Here is a 23,720-nt window from a genome sequence, read left to right on the forward strand (position 1 = left end):
AAAGATACACGAACTAGCGGGGCGTTCCAAGAGTTAACCATTAATACTTATTGTATAACATCGTCCACACTGTTATTAGACAATTCGTGAACCTTATTGCAAGGATTTAAGGTCTGTTATATTTATGTAGGGAGGGGAATGTTCACTCTTCTTCGGATTCAGTGTCGGAGTCGGGGATGGTGTTGAACCAGTTCTCCCAGTTGGATTGCGGGCCTCCCGCCGGTCTACAAAATATAAAATAAACTGATGTTGATAGTGAGAGAGGCATGGTCTTGTCGGTCATAAGTCATTCAGCGGAAAAAAGGCAAAAATGGTGTGTCCCTGATTGTTGTATGGGAGAAAACTTATTTATGCTATGTTACCGTTACTGTAAAATGTAACTTTTATTATCTGATCAAGTTGTTAATGAAATACTTATGGATCTAATATTGCCTGAGAATATGGAAGACATGAGCGAAAATCGATTTCTAGAAGACTTTTCTTTCGCTGGCCTGGCAGCCTCGAGAGTCTTAAGGGTTCGAGTATTTAAGCCTCGAAATGAGCGTTGTTCACAACACTAGTCTTAGGGCCACTTGCACCATTCACTAACCCGGGGCGCTTAGAGTCATTAGAGTTCAAATGTTTCTGGGTTTATGATCAAACTCTGTACATACCCATATGATTTTTTTAATGGAAAAGGTTGTTTTAACCAATGTATGGCGGTGGGCGTTAGCGTCTCAGAGCGTATGAGGGGAGGCTGAAATATTCGCGGCCCAAGTTAGAAAAATAAGAAAAAAACAACTATGCTACTTTTTTCCCCGCCTCTTTGGCAGTTTAAAGATTGCCGCCATTACTAACGATTATTAACGATTAATAATTAACATTTACTTTTTTTTCTAAGGCCGCGAACTTTTCAGTCGCCCCTCGTATAGTTTGTAGCTTTCTAGTAGAGCCCGAAGGCTTATCCTATTGTCTATTGTTCAGTAAATCCGCACGTGCTACTTACCTGCAAAAAAGGGTCCTAATTATTCTATTTGGCACCTGAGCGCGGGCTAGTCCAACGCTCAAAAAACCAGTGTAGGTGCGCTCTCCGATAACGCGCCTTTGTTACGCATCTCGATGACACATTTTAGACTGGTTCTGTAGCGTTCGACTCGCCGGCACTCAGTAACCGAAGTACCGATTTTTTATGCAGGTGGTTGTGGCACGTGGCACGAGCGGTTTTACTTAACAATAGACAATAGGATTAGCCTTCGGGCTCTATTAGAAAGCTACAAACTATACGTTCTGTGGCCGCGACATAAGGGCGGGTTGCACCAAACCACCTGTTAACGGACTCACCTTGGTTTGGTGACCGGTTGCGGCAGCGTGGCGGTGGCGGGCGGCGGCGGCGGCGGCGGCGGCGCGCGGCGCTGCAGCGTCTGCGTGCCCGCCTCCGCCTCGTCGCGCCAAGCGGGGTCCAGCACCCATCTGACGCACAAACACTCTGTTCTACATTATACGACAGATACTTCATACAACCTGGGACCACAAAATAGATACAGTACAGAAGTCAATCACATGTATGTACTTCACTTTTCATACCTACGGCTCGGCGGTCGCTCTAGGGTTGTCAACTATGATTTATGCACAAAAAACTATCGTGGTAGTGGCACTCTTATCTAGTAGTGGCCGGGGCGGGGTGCTTACCTACCTACCTAACTGTTCTGTTTAACGTTAAAACGAACTATCGAAATACAAGCAGATACTACTTACCTCTCTGAAACCACTGGTAGTTTAAAAAACGACAATTGACCGTTTAATGTTGAATTTAAAGAACCGTTCACTGAACAGTTATTAATAACTTTTTTTTTTGTTTCTCCATTATTGCACAAAAAAGTTCACAGACGCATGTCTCAAGCGGTTGACACTCGCGTTCGCACTGGTCCCAACCGGTCCGAGATATCGTGTCTGTGAGCAGTGTCTATGTGTGCGTTGCTCGAGCGCACTTTGTAAGTAGATTGATTTCTGTACTGTATCTGTTTTGTGCTGGGACGGTCCAAAGGGAGCGTGTGTGAACACAGAATAAATTATAGTACTAGGTACAGAAGATTCACTCTCTAACAAGACGCGCCTATTACGACAGATATGACCGAGCATACGGTGGCGCAAGCGCGAGCAGGCGTCCCTTCCGTAGCGGCAACCACTATGGCTAGACACCAAAATTGGTGTGGACCGCATGTATGTACTTGTAGGTACTTGTAGCGACGCGACGAAATCACGGATTGAGCCACGCCTGGTATGAATAAGGTATTTGACATTTTATTATGAATGGTATCAGTCGATCAGGTTTATTTTGAGGATCAAATGTCTGTATGGGGTCCATTGTCTTAAATGCAATACAAAAGTCACAAATGATGGTCAAAGTCTGGCACCCGCACTTTACTGACGAAACGCTTCTAACAAAAGCGGCCAAGTGCGAGTCGGACTCGCCCATGAAGGGTTCCGTATTTAGGCGATTTGTGGCGTATAAAAAAAAACTACTTACTAGATCTCGTTCAAACCAATTTTCGGTGGAAGTTTACATGGTAATGTACATCATATATTTTTTTTAGTTTTATCATTCTCTTATTTTAGAAGTTACAGGGGGGGGGACACACATTTTACCACTTTGGAAGTGTCTCTCGCGCAAACTATTCAGTTTAGAAAAAAATGATATTAGAAACCTCAACATCATTTTTGAAGACCTATCCATAGATACCCCACACGTATGGGTTTGATGAAAAAAAATTTTTTGAGTTTCAGTTCGAAGTATGGGGAACCCCAAAAAATTAAAGTTTTTTTTCTATTTTTGTATGAAAATCTTAATGCGGTTCACAGAATACATCTACTTACCAAGTTTCAACAGTATAGTTCTTATAGTTTCGGAGAAAAGTGGCTGTGACATACGGACGGACAGACAGACGGACAGACAGACAGACAGACAGACATGACGAATCTATAAGGGTTCCATTTTTTGCCATTTGGCTACGGAACCCTAAAAATGGCAATACATCGTGACGTCACCATACCTGGAGCTGGTAGCGGACTTGCAGTTCTCGCACTCGCTGCGATAATCGTCCGGTCCGTCCGGTTCGCCGTCCGGCGCGCCGCTCGAGTAACTGCATACGCACGACGGCTGCAAATCAGACAATGTACATACATGTCGCAGGGAAATGATCAAAACAGAGATTTGAACAAATCTCTAAGGGCCACTTGCACCATCTCATTAACCCGGGGTTAATGGGTTAAACCTGGAGTTACCGTGGATACTAGTACAATTTGACACTGGGTTAACGGTTTAACCGGTTAACCCCGGGTTAGTGGGATGGTGCAAGTGGCGCTAAGGGATATGATCAAATCACGCAGGATGTTAAAATGGCGAATCCATATCATCATTTCCCTAGAAAATTCAGTAATTTGACCAAATCACTGACTCTGTTTAGTGAAAAGACAAAATCGGCCAATAAACGCACATATGTCGCAGGGAAATGATGATATGGATTCGCCATTTTAACATCCTGCGTGATTTGATCATATCCCTTAGAGATTTGTACAAATCTCTGTTTTGATCATTTCCCTGCGACATATATACTTAAAAATACAACACTATCATAATATCTTCCAAAGGACATTATATAAAATGAAGCAATAATGTTAAAATGTAACTGTTCAGTTTGAAAATGGTTCACTGAATAAATTAGTTAAGTAGTAGTTCCTATAAGTAGGAATTTTGGCTTTAAGAGGATAAACCTAGTCACCTTCAACTAACTTAAGCGACTTGTGCCAATTAGGATAGTGATTGGACTATATGATAGTAATAAACGGATTGAAGGTTGCAAAGGTTCAATTCAAAACGACACGTACGCATATGGCATATATCGCCATTTACTGTTGTCATCTTAAACTATACGAAGTCGCGGGCAAATTACAATCTAACATAAACATAGCATATTAGGTGTTTGTAACTAACCCTATGTTTGTTTTGCAGAATAACTATATGGATTCAATCGTCCGAAATAAATGTTTTTTTTTAGGGTTCCGTACCCAAAGGGTAAAAACGGGACCCTATTACTAAGACTCCGCTGTCCGTCCGTCCGTCCGTCCGTCTGTCCGTCACCAGGCTGTATCTCACGAACCGTGATAGCTAGACAGTTGAAATTTTCACAGATGATGTATTTCTGTTGCCGCTACGCTATAACAACAAATACTAAAAACAGAATAAAATAAAGATTTAAGTGGGGCTCCCATACAACAAACGTGATTTTTGACCGAAGTTAAGCAACGTCGGGCGGGGTCAGTACTTGGATGGGTGACCGTTTTTTTGCTTGTTTTGCTCTATTTTTTGTTGATGGTGCGGAACCCTGAGTGCGCGAGTCCGACTCGCACTTGGCCGGTTTTTTAACATATAAACCCAGTACTTCGGATCAGTTACCTTATCAACCGTGAGCGGTAGTGTGGTAGGAGGTCCAGCGACGTCCGCGGCCGGTTTGCCGCAAGCCTTTAGGGGCCTTGGCTCGATTCCACCCACGTTGTGTTCTTCGCTGTGAGCTCTGCGACCAAATCGAACAATGTTAAACAAATTATATCGTCAGGTCAAAAGTCACCAAGTAGTACAGGGTGGCCAACTTAGAGGTATACAACTTTTTTTTGCCACCATTTTATGTTGGCGGTAAATATGACAGTTATTGCATGAAAATTAGTTTGTGTAGATACGGCAAATTTATTATGGAGCGTTTTACGATGGAACAACGTGTTTTAACCATTAAAAACAATAGAAACATTAAAAATAACTATTTTTAATAATGAATAAATTTCGAGAAACGGTAACATTGACTGTCCCCCTAGATCGCCTGATTTAACAGCTCCTGACTTTTTTCTGTGGGGCTATCTAAAGGGACGTGTCTATGCTAATAGGCCAACGAACCTTCAGCAATTAAAACAAAATATTCGAAGCACTGTCGCTGAGATAACGCCAGAAATGTGTGAAAAAGTGATGAAAAACGCGATGAAAAGGGTTCGCATCTGCCATGCTGCTAGAGGTGGACATTTGTCTGACATTATTTTCCATGTGTAATTCCTGACCCTACATATTATATTTAACAAGGAATACTTAATATTTTTTATGTTTTATAGAATAAAATTTCAAAAATATAGTGTATACCTCTTATTTGGCCACCCTGTATAAAATATTTAAGCAAAAATCAACCTTCTTTTCGTACTAATATGGTTCACTATGGCTATGAATTTGTGGAGGTACTTAGTGACTTTTGCTTGTCACCTGACGATATACATGTTTATTTGCAGAAAAAGGGTTAGGGAGCGTTCAAGTATTACGTAACGAATTTGGGGGGAAGGGGGTGGGGGTCTTGTAAAACGTTACGATGCGTTACAGGGGCGGGAGGGGGGGGTTTGAACTACGCGTTACGTAACATTGTTTTTTAACCCTTCAGAACTTTTCGCCCCTTTACGGTACTTTACAAAAAAACGTTACAGCGCGTTACATGGGGGGAGGGGGGGGGGGGGGGTCAAAAATGTCCAAAAATTGCGTTACGTAATACTTGAACGCTACCTTAGTTACAGGTCTTAAAGTTAGGTTCATAATTGATCCACCTAAACACACACTAAAATATAATCAAGTAGGTAAATAAGAGCGCGGTAAAAGTGGAATGATACCACGAAAACTTTGCAATGGGAAAATTAATACGCCATTTACACTATGCCACTGACACAGTTCCGTTTTTTGTGAAGGATTATCAGCGATGGTTTCTAAGCAGGTTAAAGCTAGATAGGCAATTCATTGTTAAGGGGTTTTCAACTTATTTCACCTTGAGTCCCCGCTAGAAGCGAGGTTGAGGTTCCTCGGCATACGCCGGCCTGTTATAGTTAGTTAGTAGTTAGTTAGTTATAGGCTATGTTCGTGTCGAGGATGTGTCCTATGTCCTATATAACCATATATCTATTATCTTGACCCCCCGCTAGAAGCGAGGTTGAGGTTCCTCGGCATACTCCGGCCTGTGTCAGCCATGGCTCGCTCGCTGGGCTTGTGGAACGATCGTCGTATTTCGTTGTGGAGCGAGCGATCGCAGCGGTGTAGCCGGCTATGTACGTGTCGAGGATGTGTCCTATATAACCATATATTACCTTGAGCCCCCGCTAGAAGCGAGGTTGAGGTTCCTCGGCATACTCCGGCCTGTGTCAGCCATGGCTCGCTCGCTGGGCTTGTGGAACGATCGTCGTATTTCGTTGTGGAGCGAGCGATCGCAGCGGTGTAGCCGGCTATGTACGTGTCGAGGATGTGTCCTATATAACCATATATTACCTTGAGCCCCCGCTAGAAGCGAGGTTGAGGTTCCTCGGCATACTCCGGCCTGTGTCAGCCATGGCTCGCTCGCTGGGCTTGTGGAACGAGCGCCGGATCTCGCTGTGGAGCGAGCGATCGCAGCGGTGAAGCCGGCTATGGACGTATAATAGGTGTGCCCTATTCCACCATAGGTATATCTATTACCTTGAGCCCCCGCTAGAAGCGAGGTTGAGGTTCCTCGGCATACTCCGGCCTGTGTCAGCCATGGCTCGCTCGCTGGGCTTGTGGAACGAGCGCCGGATCTCGCTGTGGAGCGAGCGATCGCAGCGGTGAAGCCGGCTATGGACGTATAATAGGTGTGCCCTATTCCACCATAGGTATATCTATTACCTTGAGCCCCCGCTAGAAGCGAGGTTGAGGTTCCTCGGCATACTCCGGCCTGTGTCAGCCATGGCTCGCTCGCTGGGCTTGTGGAACGATCGTCGTATTTCGTTGTGGAGCGAGCGATCGCAGCGGTTGAAGCCGGCTATGGACGTATAATAGGTGTGCCCTATTCCACCATAGGTATATCTATTACCTTGAGCCCCCGCTAGAAGCGAGGTTGAGGTTCCTCGGCATACTCCGGCCTGTGTCAGCCATGGCTCGCTCGCTGGGCTTGTGGAACGATCGTCGTATTTCGTTGTGGAGCGAGCGATCGCAGCGGTTGAAGCCGGCTCTGGACGTACAATAGGTGTGTCCTATTCCACCATAGGTATCTATTACCTTGAGCCCCCGCTAGAAGCGAGGTTGAGGTTCCTCGGCATACTCCGGCCTGTGTCAGCCATGGCTCGCTCGCTGGGCTTGTGGAACGAGCGCCGGATCTCGCTGTGGAGCGAGCGATCGCAGCGGTGAAGCCGGCTATGGACGTATAATAGGTGTGCCCTATTCCACCATAGGTATATCTATTACCTTGAGCCCCCGCTAGAAGCGAGGTTGAGGTTCCTCGGCATACTCCGGCCTGTGTCAGCCATGGCTCGCTCGCTGGGCTTGTGGAACGATCGTCGTATTTCGTTGTGGAGCGAGCGATCGCAGCGGTTGAAGCCGGCTATGGACTTATAATAGGTGTGCCCTATTCCACCATAGGTATATCTATTACCTTGAGCCCCCGCTAGAAGCGAGGTTGAGGTTCCTCGGCATACTCCGGCCTGTGTCAGCCATGGCTCGCTCGCTGGGCTTGTGGAACGATCGTCGTATTTCGTTGTGGAGCGAGCGATCGCAGCGGTTGAAGCCGGCTATGGACGTGTCGAGGATGGTTGTGTCGATCGCGGTGGATATGCGCGGGATGGTGCGGTGTCTGCGGACAAAGTAGTGAGTAATTTAACACACTCAGTACCGAAAACCCGACTATTGGATATATTATGATTTTGTTCCCAGGCCGGACGATCAGGCCGGGATCGTGGTACTACAGCTTTATATGACGAAATTTTTGTGGCCTAGCGCGGATGTCTTGTTTGGCTGGGTGGCAATGAATGTGTTAAAGCTTTTAAACACACACTAACCAATCTGTTATCTAGATCAAACTTATTTAACTTGATGATGCGACTTTTCATGACTTTTAAGAAGTCTGTCAAAGGCTTATAGAGTTAGACCAAGAAAAGTCTGCAGCGATTTTGATAGCCTACGCAGTGAAAGTGTTATTTACACGTCATAAATTCATAGAAGTTTGACGTTTAAAATGACACTTGCACTGCGTGGGCTATCAAAATCGCTGCAGACTTTTGTCGGTCTAACTCTAGTTTGATTTTAGGTAAGTCCAAATGATAGTACAAGCGACTCACAGCGAGGAATTGGCAGGGCTCGTGTAGAAGCCTGGCACGTTGTGCGGGCGCTCCGGCTCGGGCTCGCGCGGCAGCACGCTGAGGCCGCGGTGGCTGATGGCGCCCAGCGAGCCCGTCAGCCGGATCGCACTCGGGAACCTGACCACTGCTCACAATAGTACAAGGAACTCACAGCGAGGAGTTGGCAGGGCTCGTGTAGAAGCCTGGCACGTTGTGCGGGCGCTCCGGCTCGGGCTCGCGCGGCAGCACGCTGAGGCCGCGGTGGCTGATGGCGCCCAGCGAGCCCGTCAGCCGAATCGCACTCGGGAACCCGACCACTGCTCACAATACAAAGTTCATTTTTAAATGGGGCACTGTGGGCAGCCACCTGATAAAAAATTACCGATTTGCAAGACCGACATGATCTCCTAAAAGCTCCGCGAACAGTTTTGTGAGGAGTTCTAAAAAATTAAAAAATTTAAACTATTTTTTTTTAAACCTGCATTTTAATTTTTTTATAAATTAACTACTAATCTTAAATTAAAAAGATCTGTGCTGCTACGCAGAAATGGTCTCAGGAGACCTCATCTGAAGGATGACTCACGTTAGACCAGGCCGGGGCCGGACCGTTCACGGGCCTCGAAACGCACCGCCTCCTGGGCTGGAAATAGTGGTCGGGGGAACCTCCATCGCCGTCGAGTCGACGATGCGGTACCTAGGCATTGTCCTCGACGGTCGGTGGAGCTTCACTGAGCACTTTGCGCGGAAGGCGCCAAAATTGCTGGCCGCAGCCGGAGCACTCGGGGGACTGCTCCCGACCACCGGGGGACCGGGCAGCACATGCCGCCGCCTTTATCAGGGTGTTGTGCGCTCCATGGCACTCTATGGGGCCCCAATATGGGCAGAATCCCTGAACGCTCGGAACGCCCGGAGAAGACCTATGGGCACGGTTTCAAATTGACGGGGAATACGTTTACGTGTGTCGTATATATACCTCCGAATGTTACCGATAGCGTTTATACGGAATGGTTTGAGAGTGTGGAAAGTGTCAGTGAAAAGGTTAAAAGCACGAAAATACTGTTGTTAGGCGATTTAAATTACCATAGTGCTAGCACAAACACTTTGTTGTTGTACGATTGTTTCTTAAATAGGTGTGACCTTAGTCAATATAATAATGTAAATAATAAGAATGAAAGAATCCTAGACGCGGTGCTTACGAGTCCGGAGTTGAGTGAGAGAGTGGAGGTTCGGAGTGCGGAGCCGGGGGAAGAATTATCGGTAATTGATGGACATCACCCACCACTATTCATTCGCGTCGAATACAAGCTTCGTAAGTCTTTAATCACGTTACCACCTTCAAATATCCCTATTGGTAAGGATTGGGTCTTCCCGAAGGGAGACTATGCAGCAGTATATGAATTAATTAAAAATACAACTTGGGATAATTTATTTGCCACGAAAGATCCAAATTTAGCAGTCGAAATGTTTAATGACGAAATATATGATATATTTAACACATGCATTCCAATGAAAATTCGAAAGCCTTCGTCGACTAGGGCATATCCCGTTTTTTATACTAAAGGAATAATTCACGACATTAAGCTAAAATATGAGTATCACCGTATGTGGAAAAAGAGTGGAAATAGTAAATATCTTGACCAGTTTCAATCTATGCGAACAAATTTGAAAAAAGATATTAAGATAGCCTATGAAACTTACGTCAGAAATATATCGAGTGAATTAAGTAGTCAACCCGCAAAATTTTGGCAATATGTCAATAGTTTACGTTGTCATGGAGGAATCGAGACCAAAATCTATCACGGCGAAAAAGAATGTCAAGGAGCGGATATGGCAACCGCTTTTGCAAAACATTTCCAGTCTGTGTTTCTCCCAGATCCACCAATTCTCGAAGCAACCGCAGCGGACGCATTGAGTACGGCACACTCGAGGCGTGTGGCAGTAGAAGCCTTCAGTCCAGAGGAAATAAGGGGAGCTGTTAAACGGTTAAGACCTAATACGAGCGCGGGACCCGATGCCATACCACCCTTCGTAATTAAGGCATGTGTAGATTGCATAGTTAAACCTATAACATATATATTTAATATAATACTCAAAGCTGGCGTATATCCTAAATCGTGGAAAGAATCTCGGGTAACCCCAATTCCTAAATCGGGTTCAAAACTCCAAGTAGAGAATTACAGACCGGTAGCGATATTATGCTCTTTAGCTAAGGTATTTGAAATAGCATTACATGCTCGCATATTACCGCAGTGTTTACCACATATTACATCTGCGCAACACGCCTTTTTACCCAAACGTTCTGTAACTACAAATCTAGTTTCACTAGTAAACCTAATGTCAAAAGAACTAGACAATAGGAAACAAGTGGACGTAGTGTATCTGGATTTCCAAAAAGCGTTCGATAGAGTAGACAACGACGTTCTTTTGATTAAACTGAGTAGTATGGGCTTTGTACCACAGCTGCTCAAGGTATTTGCTAGTTACTTATCGGAGAGGAGGCAGTTCGTAAAATACGGACCGTACCAATCAGAGCCGTACAACACACTCTCCGGCATAAGCCAAGGGTCGAACCTAGGGCCGTTGCTTTTTAATATTTTAATTAATGACCTGCCTAATCATGTAGAATGCTCTGAAATAATGATGTTTGCGGATGATGTCAAATTAGTAAAAGTTATAAGTTCCGAAAAAGACTGCATAGACCTTCAAAATGATATCAACTCGGTATATAGATGGAGTATACTAAACAAACTCAATTTTAATATTTCAAAATGCGAAATGATGAGCTTTACTCGGTCGTCTGTACCGCTTAATCACAGATATACCTTGGGCGGAGACGCAATAATGAGGGTCGCCACGGTTCGCGATCTAGGAGTTCTGTTCGACTCGCAACTTAGTTTCCGAGAACATACCCTGAGCGTGGCCAAAAGAGCAGCACAAAAGTTAGGATTTGTGTTACGCAATTCCCAACATATGACATCGGCGGCGGTTAGAGCCCTTTACGCGGCCTTGGTTCGGAGTGGGCTAGAATCAAATGCCACAGTCTGGAACCCACACGAAGCAAAATATAGCCTAGTATTGGAGAAAGTACAAAAAAAGTACTTGCGAAGTTTGTACAAGAAGCATTTCACGAATTACCCTTATCTATATCCAACGCTATTCCTCCTGGGCGTACTCGGGTACGAGTCTCTGGAAGTAAGGCGATATCTAGCGGTAGTTAAGTTTGCATTAGGTATCATACGCAACAAAATAGAGTGTACGGGTCTGGTCGAAGAAGTGGTTAGACTGTACGCTCCCAACGCGCGGTCCCGCCTGCGCTCAGCGCCTCTCCTGGCATGCCCGCCGGCGCGCACCGCGCTGCAGCGACACGCGCCGCTCTCGACCGCACTCTCTGTGCTCAACTCCGTACTCAATGAAGACCCGCAAGGAGATCTGTTTCACTCTACATGGTATTGTTTTATTGAAAAATGTAAGAGATTAATAGAAAAATCCTAATCCTAATGTGGCTACTGCTATTACATGTTTGTTAGAGATAGTTTTATGTATAATGTTTGACATAGTATATTAATATTTGTGACGCTTTGGCTTGTTAGCTGTAAGTTACAGATGTATATTGAAATAAACAAATAAACAAATAAACGTGGCCCTGTTGCGCAGACCCCAACGGGTTATAGCCACAAGAGCGATACGAGCGTACAGGACGGTCTCCTTTGAGTAGTGATGTGCCGCCGAGAAATTACGCACTTACCGTAATTCTCATTAGTGAAAATTACCGTAAATTACCGAGAATTTACGGTAACTTACCCATGAAGTATATTAAATTAGGATTGAATTTTGCTTACAAGTTTTGTGGTTTTAAAGTATTTAAATGTTTTTTACATTATTATTATTCTGTGATATTATTATTTTTATGTTATCTGACACGTGGTTGATTGGTATAATAATTTCTAGTCTTATTTCTCCTTATATTAGTCCCAGCTCTATCTGGGCTTCTGTGTACGGCGGCGGAGCCAAACCGCTTTTTTCTGGGTTACCAATGTTACCATAGGGTTTAGGTTCTGGGCTTTCATCTCCCTCTTGATATTGAACTACCATGTGCCGGGAGGTCTTCGTCTTCCCAGGAATGTTGTGAGGATATTGTATTGTATTGTAGGACGGGCAGATTTCCGTAACTCGATGACGGGCGCCTTTTTTTTTCATGACGGGGGGTGGGGGCTAGTCCAGCCAACCCAACCCCTCAAGAGGAAGGGTCACCCTTCCTCGTGCTGGATCCTGAAAGAGCGACTTCGTGAATCTTTCATTGATACCAGGCATGGCCTTTCGGCCTCCAGCCTGGTTTAGCCAGTGTGCTGTTTCTTTGTACGTTCTAGCAGCAGTGAGCGTACCTTGCTAAAGTAGATCGGGAGAATCATTTCCGGGCCAATCGCCTCCGCACCTGATGCGTTTTGATGTAATTATATGGCTCAGGGCGATTAAGAGTGCTCTACTGTCGGATAGCATGTGGATGGAGGATCCTACTACCCTCCTTTAAGGCCGAGCCACACCGGCTGCGTGTGCAGCACACTGCGTGGCGTGCGCTGCGTGACGTGCGCAGCACCCCTGTCACACCGGGTGACGCGCACGTCACGCAGCGCACGCCACGCAGTGTGCTGCACACGCCACGCAGGTGCACGCTGCAGCTCAGTCATGCGTGCAGTAAAATAAAATACTCCTGCGACAGTACCTACATCATGTGACTCCCGTTGCAAATGGAAGCAGCTCACCTAATGCCGCCATTGCAATTATTACACATATAACATGCCTGGTTAATACCTAACATCGATTTGTTCCCACAGGCCAAATTATTTATATAAGACGTATTTTTTTGTAATCTTTGTGCTATGTTGTAAATATACATTCGTATTGACGAAAGATTTTAATTAGTTTTTCTTTTATCACTGAATCCATATTAAAAACCAGCACGCGCACCGACCGAGTTGTAAATAAATACAAGCGAGCTGCGCGTGTACACGCACAGCACCTATGCAGCACCGAGCTGTGCGTGTCCGAACCTGCTCGGTTCGCCCTCTCATAGGGATCGCAGTTAAACACAACGTCATCACTGCACGCAACGAAGCGACGTTGCCGCTCCGCTGCGTGGACGCGTGCACGCAGTACGCAGCCGGTTTGTCTCGTCGGAGCTGCGTTGCGTGCAAGTCACGCGTACGCGCACGTCACGCACACGTCACGCAAGCGGTGTGTCCTCTCTTATGTGTTTTCGTATTCTACAACGCAGCGGGACGCGTACGTGTACGTGCACGTCACGCACACGCATCCGGTGTGGCTTGGCCTTTAGGGTTTGCACGACGGATCCGAAATGTATGGGAATATCCGCGGATCCGGATCCAGATCCGGATAATTTCATACATTTCGGATCCCGATTGCAAACCCTACCCTCCTTGCTGTGATGGCAGCCGCCGCATTGATGATGCCCATGCACTCAGCTTGGAATATGAGTTATGGGCTCCTAGCGGAGTGGTTATGGACACGTTCAGGTCTTCTGAGAAGGTTCCAGAGTCCGAATCACTGTCTGTTTGGGGATGTCCGCTGAGGGGGATGGCCTCTTGCTGTATGTGTAGGTGAAGCGATGGAAGGTTTAGCATGCCCTGAAGGGCATGAATGGCTGCAGACTGTGTGGACTTCGTGTTTTGTAGGGATGTTTAAGAGATTTAACTGGCAAACTATCAAACGTTTCATGTGGCCGGACCGGACCATCCTAAGCCTTCTTTTAGTTTGTCATAAATAAAGGACCACTCTGAAAGATCCTCTCACGTGCTCATTGCGCTATCGAGACAAGTAACAGGACATAGAAAAGTCGAGCGCTATAAATGCAGGATCTTGAGGGCCATCAGGAACTATTTTAATCCGTTAGTACCCACACAGTACAAAAATGCACTTTCCACGTGTTTTATTTTTACTGCGGTAACTGGGTACATTGCAAACCCAGCTGATAAGCGTTTAAGTGAGGTAAATGCAACTATGGGATTATTGCGTCTCTCCGTTCTTTCTCGAATACGATTGGTCGAAACGCCCTCTACTATGCAACGTTTCATGCCTGAGCTACTTGGAAATGAAACGTTGCATAGTAGAGGGCGTTTCGACCAATCGTATTCGAGAAAGAACGGAGAGACGCAATAACCCCATAGTTGCATTTACCTCACTTGACCTTACCTGTTTACAATATAACAGCCTACTTAACTTAAAATAAACACGCGACGTAATAAAATTGTATCTTAAAACACACTTGTTGTAATGGAAGTCATTACAAATCAAACTTTACCTTACACATCAATCCATTACTTACATATGACATTGAAATATAATATCTGGGAGACCGAGCAGCTTTGCTCGGAAAACATATAAAAGCTCAAAAATCAGCGTTTTCCCAGAAATAAGACCTAGCTAGATCGATTTTTCGCCCTTGAAAACCCCCGTATAGGAAATTTCATCGAAATCGTTAGAACCGTTTCCGAGATCCCCGAAATATACCTATATAAATAAATATATAAGAATTGCTCGTTTAAAGGTATAAGATAGGTTTTTTTTTAGATTACACAACATTTTGAATTAGGTATTTAAAATCACTGTCATAACTATGAGATGATTTTTATACATTTAAGCTAAAATAATAAAGAACTCACTTTATTTTTCGTTAGGCAAGTTTGATTCAACCTACTTTCATTAAAAACACTTAAATCGCATATCAAATGAAACTTATTAAACATTAGTAAAATAATGTAATATTATTGTGTATTTAATCTCTTCTAATTACATACATCATTGAATTCATTGATAAAAGTTAAAATTTCTCTTAGAAAAATTACCCGAGAACATTCGCGGGGAAGATTGCCCGTAATTTACGGCGGTAATTTACGGTAATTTTGGTAATAAACTAGTTCCTCTTGCCAGATCATTTTGAAAATTTCTATACAGATTGTATTACCTAAATAAGAATCAATTCTGTAAAAAAAAGTTTAAAAAAATTTAAACTTAGACCACTTTCTCGATAATTACCCGTACGGAGAACGTTACCGCGAAAGTTACCCGACGATTCTCTCTGTTCTCGTAATTTACGGTAACGGCACATCGCTACCTTTGAGGCAGCGACGTTGCTGGCCGGCAGCCCACCATGGGACCTGGAGGCTGGGGTCCTGGCGGCGGTATATTGGCAAGTTGCGGAAGAGCGGGCGGCGGGAAATCGTCCACTTCCGGAGGAGATCAAGCTTTGGAGGGAGGAGGCCAAGGATGACCTTCTCCGGAGTTGGGATGAAAGGCTAGAAGCCCCGAGCGCAAGCCGCGAGGTGGTGGGCGCAGTACGCCCAGTCCTTAGGGACTGGTTGAAGCGCGACTTCGGGCCAATGACGTACCACTTGACACAGGTACTTACTGGGCACGGTTGCTTTGGTAGGTACCTGTGGCGAGTGGCACGACGAGAGGACACAGCGGTGTGCAAGCACTGTGACAGAGGTGAGGAGGACACGGCGCATCACACCCGCGCCGTATGCCCTGCGTGGGATGAACCGAGATCGGAGATGGCTGCGGTTCTTGGAGCAGACCTATCGCTGCCGGCAATAGCCAGTGCGATGGTCCGTAACAGAGGCACCTGGGAGGCGGTCGTCGCGTTCTGCGACGCTGTCATGTCCCTAAAGGAGGCGGCGGAGAGAGAGCGAGAGGACGATCCCCTCTCGCTCCCTATCCGCCGAAAAAGGACCGGGCGGAGGCGGGCCGCGTATGACCGCCGCTTGCCGCCCTAACTGTGACCTCGGGCAGGAGATCGGGGGGTCTCCTGCCTGACGAGAGTGTCCCGAGGCGGATAAGGCGCAAAAAGTGCACACCTAGGAGGGACAGTGGCAAAAGCCGCAATAGCCGAGCCCGCAAGGGCGACACGCACATGGCAGGGCCGAGGTAAGCGCCAAGCGTTCCCTTAGCCCTACCTCAGGCGGAGCGAGGGTACACCGAGGGGTTTTAGTGGGTAGGCCTCCCCCTAAGGGAGGAGAGTCCCACATAACTCCCGACCCCCCCCCCCCCCCCCGGGGGCGGGAGTATGCGTAACGCATTTCCCCTCGTAAAAAAAAAAAAAAAAAAGGCCGGGGCCGGACCGGAGCTTTCGGCGCTTCGTTTTCTATGGAAAGCACCACGTGATCACCGATCAGTTGTCATAGAAAATGACATGTCGGACGCATCGGGGCGGGCCCGTCCCGGTTTAGCGTGAGTCATCCTTAACTTTACAACAATGGATAGAGGTAGATACTGACTGTTAGGTGCCAGCGGGTGGTGTATAACAGGCTCCCGTGGTTCGGGGTGCGGTTGTAGAAGTGGCGCTGCGAAGCAGTTCTGCGGGTTCGGCATCTGGCAAACATTCAATTCACTGTTAACACATTCACTGCCAACGTTCTCGTAGCGCTACGCTCGTAGCCGGTCGCAGCGTTTTCCCGCTTTGCAGAGAAAAGCGACTACGAACAGAGAATAAGATGTAATGTGTAAGTACGTTTTTTGAGTCGCTTGTTTCTAAGAATCTGTGGGCCCGATTCTGATTTTCAAATAGACATCTCTTAGATATCTTTTAGACATTAACAAGATACGATAACGATATTATTAAGATCTAACCTGTCAAATTTGACATTTCCGCGATTCTGGAGATACTCTTGAACGATTTCCACAAGATATGACTTAGAGATCCAATTCACATCTAATAGATATCTAATAACTCTAACGTAAAAGTGACATTGGTTGCCCGAATTGAGCTGCAAAAGAGAACTAGTTGAAATCTAAACTATAACGTATCTAGAATGGATCTAGTACGTGTCGTCTCTTGTGCATATCTTGAAGTTCGAATACGGCAGTGTGTTAGTTTTAATACTACGTACCTGTTGCACAGGCCGCGGTATGTTGATGTAGCCGTGCCCGGTGCATTGCATGGCGTCGTCGGCCCGGACCATGGTCTCGAGGTTGGTCGGGTAGGTCCGATGGAACGGCGTCTCGGTGTTCATTCTACCAAGAAAAAAATGCTTTTTTAATAACAGAATAGACTGGCAGAAAAATATATGAATAAAAGTAATGCTATGGCCACAAAAGGCCTCGCGGACGCTGTTAGTGTAAATCGCAACAAAATTGTGAAAAACGTCGACTACAAAGTCGACCTTGATGAAAACCGAGTTCGCGTCAAGTGACTTCGGAGGAAAAACAATCCTCCGAAGTCACTTTACGCTCGAGCTCGAATAGTTTAGCATTATTGCACCTGTTTAATGATTCGCGCTTTCTCAGTCCCGATATACGCACGAATGGAAAAGTTATAGCGCAGAACAACAAAGTTATAGCTGGAACTCCATCAACCAGGGATGTTGCGAATATCCGCATCCGCATCCGCAACCGCGGAACTTCCGCATTATTTTCAACATCCGCATCCGCATCCGCATAAAATCGATGCGGATGTAATGCGGATGCGGATGTGGAACAGGTCGGTACAGGAACGTCTTAGCATCGGCGTAAGTGCTAGACTGCTAGATAATTTAGTCATTAACCAAAAAACCTATTAGAAATGAGCAGTCAAGCGTGAGTGGGACTTATTATACGGAGCCCTTGGAATGCGAGTCCGACTCGCACTTGGCCGGTTTTTTGAAATAAAAATTACTAAAATGTAATATTTGTAAGTAAGTAAGTAAGTAAGTTTGACGTGTTTTATGGTACTATCTTGACATCCGCATCCGCATCCGCGGATGTGAGCCTTTAATATCCGCATCCGCATCCGCGGATGTCAAAAAATCGGTATCCGCAACATCCCTGCCATCAACCTACCTCATGCCGCCATGCATGGCCTCGTCATAGTGGCGGGGCCTCGCCGCGGGGTAAGTAGTTGCCAGGCGGTTTCCAGCCTGCTAGGGCTATTTCGCAAGTGACTCAGTACCTCATGCCTCGTGTACTTACCTCATGCCGTCGGAGCATTGCGCTATGGCCTCGTCATACGGTGGCGGGGCCTCGCCGCGGGGTAAGTAGTTGCCAGGCGGTTTCCAGCCTGCTAGGGCTATTTCGCAAGTGACTCAGTACCTCATGCCTCGTGTACTTACCTCATGCCGTCGGAGCATTGCGCTATGGCCTCGTCATACGGTGGCGGGGCCTCGCCGCGGGGTAAGTAGTTGCCAGGCGGTTTCCAGCCTGCTAGGGCTATTTCGCAAGTGACTCAGTACCTCATGCCTCGTGTACTTACCTCATGCCGTCGGAGCATTGCGCTATGGCCTCGTCATACGGTGGCGGGGCCTCGCCGCGGGGTAAGTAGTTGCCAGGCGGTTTCCAGCCTGCTAGGGCTATTTCGCAAGTGACTCAGTACCTCATGCCTCGTGTACTTACCTCATGCCGTCGGAGCATTGCGCTATGGCCTCGTCATACGGTGGCGGGGCCTCGCCGCGGGGCATATAGTTGCCAGGCGGTTTCCAGCCCGCTAACGCTGTCTCGCAAGTGCCGCCCATATAGCCCATGCTGCCGCTAATGTATCTAAAACAATAAAAAAATATGCATAGATAACATTCACCACAATGGATACACCACGATCTCGATGTAAAATCACTGAGAACCCATAATCATAAAAAGTGCCTTGAGGGAATAAATTCAGGTTCAGAGTACCAGAGCAGACAAAAAAGACATAAGGTACAATATATGTTCTCATATGGACGCTGAGGTATCCTCGCTGTATAAAGGGTGGCTCTGCATCACGTCCCACCAACACGAAATATTCTTTATTCATTATTATATTGCAGTCATGTTCATAATACATTAGGCGTTCCTGGCGCAAATTCTGTACAGACATTGAAACCACCATGCAGGCTAACAGGGTAAGGAAGGTCCTCTCCAACAACTCAACCATAACCTTGGGATCCCTGCGTAAGCCTGACAGCTCTCTCACCAACTCACCGGAGGAGGCGGAACGGGTCCTGGTGCAAACACACTTCCCGGACTGCGTGATATCGCACCCAGTAAGTTGGGAGGCAGAGGAGACCACTCCGTCGGAGGACGAGTGGCTACAGACACACGAGGTAATCAGCCCACAGCGCACGCAATGGGCCATAAACAGCTTTGACTCCTTCAAATCTCCAGGAATGGATGGGATCTTCCCTGCGCTTCTAAAATGGGGCGGTAGGCATCTCACTCTGAAGCTGACCACCGTTCTGCGCGCCTGTCTGGCTCACAGGTACGTGCCAAAGCGGTGGAGAGAGGTCAAAGTCATCTTCATACCGAAACCAGGTAAAAGCGACTACTCGGATCCCAAATCCTTCAGGCCCATCAGCCTGACCTCCTTCATGCTTAAAACATTGGAGAGGTTGTGCGACAGGTATCTGAGGGAGAGGGTGCTGAGTAACGTGCCCCTACATCCCAACCAACATGCCTACAGCCCTGGCAAGTCTACAGAATCGGCACTACATGCAGTGGTAAGCAAAATTGAGGTGGAGATTAAAAGCAGGTCCATGTGCTTAGGAACCTTTATAGATATAGAAGGGGCCTTCGACAGGACTAGGTTCAGCAGCATTGCAGCAGCACTGGTAAGACATGGAGCGAATACAGTTATGACCCAGTGGATAAACAACATGTTGAGCCAGAGGGTCATAAAACTTGGGACAGGCGAGACACAGCAGGCATCAGTGGCAAAGGGATGCCCCCAAGGGGGCGTTCTATCGCCACTTCTATGGAACCTAGTAGTGAACGACCTAATCACGGCACTAAACAACAATCACTACTACACAATCGGCTATGCTGACGATATAGTGATACTAACGAGCGGCAACCACACAGGTACGGTATGCGACGTTACCCGCTCTGCACTAGCCATCGTGGAGCGCTGGTGCATCAACAACGAACTCACAGTCAATCCCCACAAGACGGAGCTGGTAATGTTCACCAACAAACGCAATTTGGGAAACTACCGCCTTCCCAAACTGTTCAATACAGAACTCCAACTATCTGCAGAGGTAAAGTATTTAGGGGTAATACTTGACAACAAGCTAAATTGGAGTAATCACTTAAATGGCAAAATTGACAAAGCTACAGTCGCGTTCTGGCAATGTCGTAGAATGGTGGGTAGAACCTGGGGATTAACTCCCAGGCTAACTCTATGGCTTTACCAGGCAGTTATAAGACCAATAATAAGCTACGGAGCGATAGTATGGTGGCCACGCACCAAACTATCCACAGTTGAGGCTAAACTACAACGACTCCAGAGGCTGGCCTGTATGGCGACAACGGGCTGCATGAGGACAACACCAACCGCGGCCCTGGAAGCCTTACTGGGCCTGCCGCCGCTGCACCTCTTTATACAACAGGAAGCGCTAGCTGCGGCGGTACGTCTTAAAAAATCTAATCTCTGGAGACCGCCTAGGGTGCCACACACCGAAATCCTCTACGAGGCCATAGGTAGGGAACCGCTCATAGAAGCGGTGACTGACAGGATACCCAAGCAGTTCGTCTTTGACAAGAAATACAAAATACAATTACATGAAGAACCCCATGAAGGACTCAACCCAAGGGAGCTGAGAATCTTCACGGACGGATCAAAGACAAGGTCAGGCACTGGCGCTGGGGTTTTCTCAGAGGACCTAAACATACACATCTCAACACCACTTGGTGCCCATAACACAGTCTTCCAGGCGGAATGTATGGGCATCATAATGGCAGCACACGCAATCGTCTCAAGGGAAGTATTGGACTACCCCATCCGCATACTCTCTGATAGTCGATCAGTACTGCAAGCTCTACAAAGTTATACTCTCACTTCAGGGCTAATTTACGAATGCCACAAAGCTCTGTCAGAGGTATGTACCACCAATGGCGTAACTCTGCAGTGGATCAAAGGACACAGCAACTCACGAGGTAACGATGCAGCCGACATCCTGGCGAGAGGTGGCTCGGAACTGAAGGTGGCAGGACCTGAGCCAATTATACCTCTGCCATTTGCCTGGCTCCGGAACATGCTGCGTCATAACACCAAGGTAAAACACCAACAATACTGGTCTAACCTAGGCACCTGCAGGCAGGCGAAGGAAGCCCTCCCGACACTCAACCCCAATCTGTCACGGAGGCTGCGACAGCTGAAGAGACCACAGCTCCGGCTTATAGCTGGGGCCATAACCGGCCACGCCTCATTTAACAAACACCTACTAACCCTACGTGTTACAGATAGCCCCCTCTGCAGGGCGTGCATGGAGGCAGAGGAGACAGCCGCCCACGTCATTCTCGAATGCCCAGGGGTGGCAGAATACCGGGCACAACACCTCGGCTCACCGGGGTCGCTCCCAGAAGTCGTCGGCAACGTCAAGGGTCTGCTAGGCTTCCTGGTAGAGCTGGGTTGGCAGGAATAGGCCGCCAACCCATCACGCAAAATAGGCGCAATAATATGACGTCGAGTTGCGGAAACCAAGCCCGCGAATACCTATAACCTATAACCTACATTAGGCGTTACGGTTTGAGGATCATCATCATCATCTCCTAGCCGTTTTCGACCACAGCAACTGCTTTCTACTGCTGAGAGCGTCGCTGATGCGCTCTCAGGTGACTGACGTAGCCAACCTTTGCAGCAAATGTGCGGCCATACTCGCTGCAGGTCAGCACCCCTCCGACGTAATTATATGTGATGGCCACAGGTGGTCTGGCCTTTAGCTCGTCACGCTTAGTGTCGAGTTCTGTGCTTCGCCTGGTTTCAAATTCACGCACATGCGTCTGCACAATATGCCTCCACATACAGGAGTAGGTACATGACACCCTGTAAGGGCACTCAATATTTCTAATATATATATATATATTTTAAATACCGCTAAAACTTACCCGATGCTAGTAAGGCTTCTCTGGTCATCAGCATGCGGCCGCCTCCGCCTCTTCTGCCTCCTCACGCGGTACACCACCAGGGCGACCGTGAGGAGCGCGACGGCCACCGCACCGCCGGCCGCCATGCGCAGGTTGCTCTCGGACCCGTCTGCGGGCTTCACCACGTCGTCCAAACAGATGAACTCGCAGCAGGTGTTGCCGACGCGGAATGATCGACAATCCTAGAATAATTCGTGAATCCATGATGTTTAGGGTTTCTCTCATGGACGAAAACGTTTTTTTTTATGACTGAAAATTCTATAAAATTATTGTTTTAATAGTTGACCTAGCTAGGGGATATAATATAAAGAAAAACTTGGTTGACCCAAATGATAGTGGTTTATGCTTAGTCCATAAAAAATGAATACGATAAGTCAGACAGTATAACTATGTGCCATGATACCCTGGTGTGCCATAGACAGTATAGAGGGACACCGTAAGGCAAACCTCCTTACCATGTACCTATCTATTTTGAATAGCCTACTTAGGTTAGGGGTTAGGGCACCAAGATTAAATTTAAAACTTGCAAGTGTGCCGCCTAGAATAAATTAAAAACCTCTGCCATAAGTAGTAATTCCCAGAAACTATAAAACAACAGAGTTATATTAGCATGAGTCTTCAGGTTGAGTTTTTTTCTGAGAAATGTCTAGTCTAATAGTTATCTAAACAAAGGTCATGTCCTAAAGGTCATCTAACACAAAGCAAGATATATTTACCTTTAACCTTTTGGCTCATTTTTTGATTTAATCAAATATCTTATATATTTTCCATCATCAATGTAATATGTAAGAGGATATACAAAAAAATATAAAAAATTATTACCTATTTTAAATATATAATAATGTTAACAGAAAAACATAACAAAAAATCAATAAGAATTCACCATCACATTGCATAGTTTAAAGACAAAACGCAAATCAATTTAAATTGATAAATACTATTTATTTAGTTCTAATGAATGTAATGATGTTTCATTAGTTCTCAGCAGAGTACCTTCTAACGCACGGATCTGTGTCGAAGCATACGAGGGGTTAATACATGAATAGAAGACATTGAACAATCAGTGATAACACAAATTGACCTGTGATCTGAACTTAACCTTTAGTTATGATATGACATTGTCAGGTAAATACCTGTGGGGGCGAGCACAGCACGGCCTTGCAGGCCTTGGGTCCGCCGTTGTCGCACACGCATAACGTACAGGTGTCCGGCCCTGGCACGTAGTGCAACCCGTGGCTTATCAACCGCCCTCGTAGGTCCGTGCAGTCATTCTGCGCTACAACACCTGCACAACCAACAATCACTTAACAACGAAACCAATCAACACTTCCCATCACTAAACAACTATTACTTACTATACAAATGTAAGGTCAAACATAACACGGCCTTCCCCAACATCTTATCCCAAATCAAATATCAACTGAACACCTCATTTTGAGAGATAACAGACCCGTGGCCTATTTTATAATCGATATTTGCTATATGGCCGAGTAAATCTCTATAAAGGATAAGGACAGAGAAAATTGATCATGCGTCTTTGAGTTTTTGCGCCTGTCAAACCCTCAACACACGCAAATGTCATGTCACTCAGCTGTCACATAGTCTTGTCATTTTTGACGTTTTTGATACGTTCAAAATCTCAAAGAATGCGACAATAATAAAGTCTGGCTAATGAAAGTTGAGCCTGAGATAACGCGGGAATTTCAATAAAAACCGCACCT

General features: G+C 46.4%; 1 protein-coding gene across 1 annotated transcript; it reads right to left on the reverse strand.

The window, feature by feature from the left end:
• LOC134656593 (uncharacterized) lies at positions 1-23,562 on the reverse strand. The gene is made up of 18 exons (XM_063512148.1): positions 23,355-23,562; positions 23,133-23,284; positions 21,961-22,181; positions 18,499-18,642; positions 17,022-17,145; positions 16,410-16,503; positions 8,291-8,435; positions 7,437-7,634; positions 7,064-7,198; positions 6,922-7,016; positions 6,692-6,827; positions 6,506-6,640; positions 6,320-6,454; positions 6,142-6,276; positions 4,433-4,550; positions 3,030-3,136; positions 1,321-1,449; positions 1-224 (listed from the first exon to the last, which is right to left on the reverse strand). Exons 1-18 carry the CDS (start codon positions 23,395-23,397, stop codon positions 143-145), a joined length of 2,328 nt encoding a protein of 775 aa, XP_063368218.1. The 5' UTR covers positions 23,398-23,562; the 3' UTR covers positions 1-142.
• Positions 23,563-23,720: the final 158 nt, after the last annotated feature.

Source organism: Cydia amplana, chromosome 18, assembly GCF_948474715.1.
Source record: "Cydia amplana chromosome 18, ilCydAmpl1.1, whole genome shotgun sequence".
Classification (NCBI taxonomy): domain Eukaryota; kingdom Metazoa; phylum Arthropoda; class Insecta; order Lepidoptera; family Tortricidae; genus Cydia; species Cydia amplana.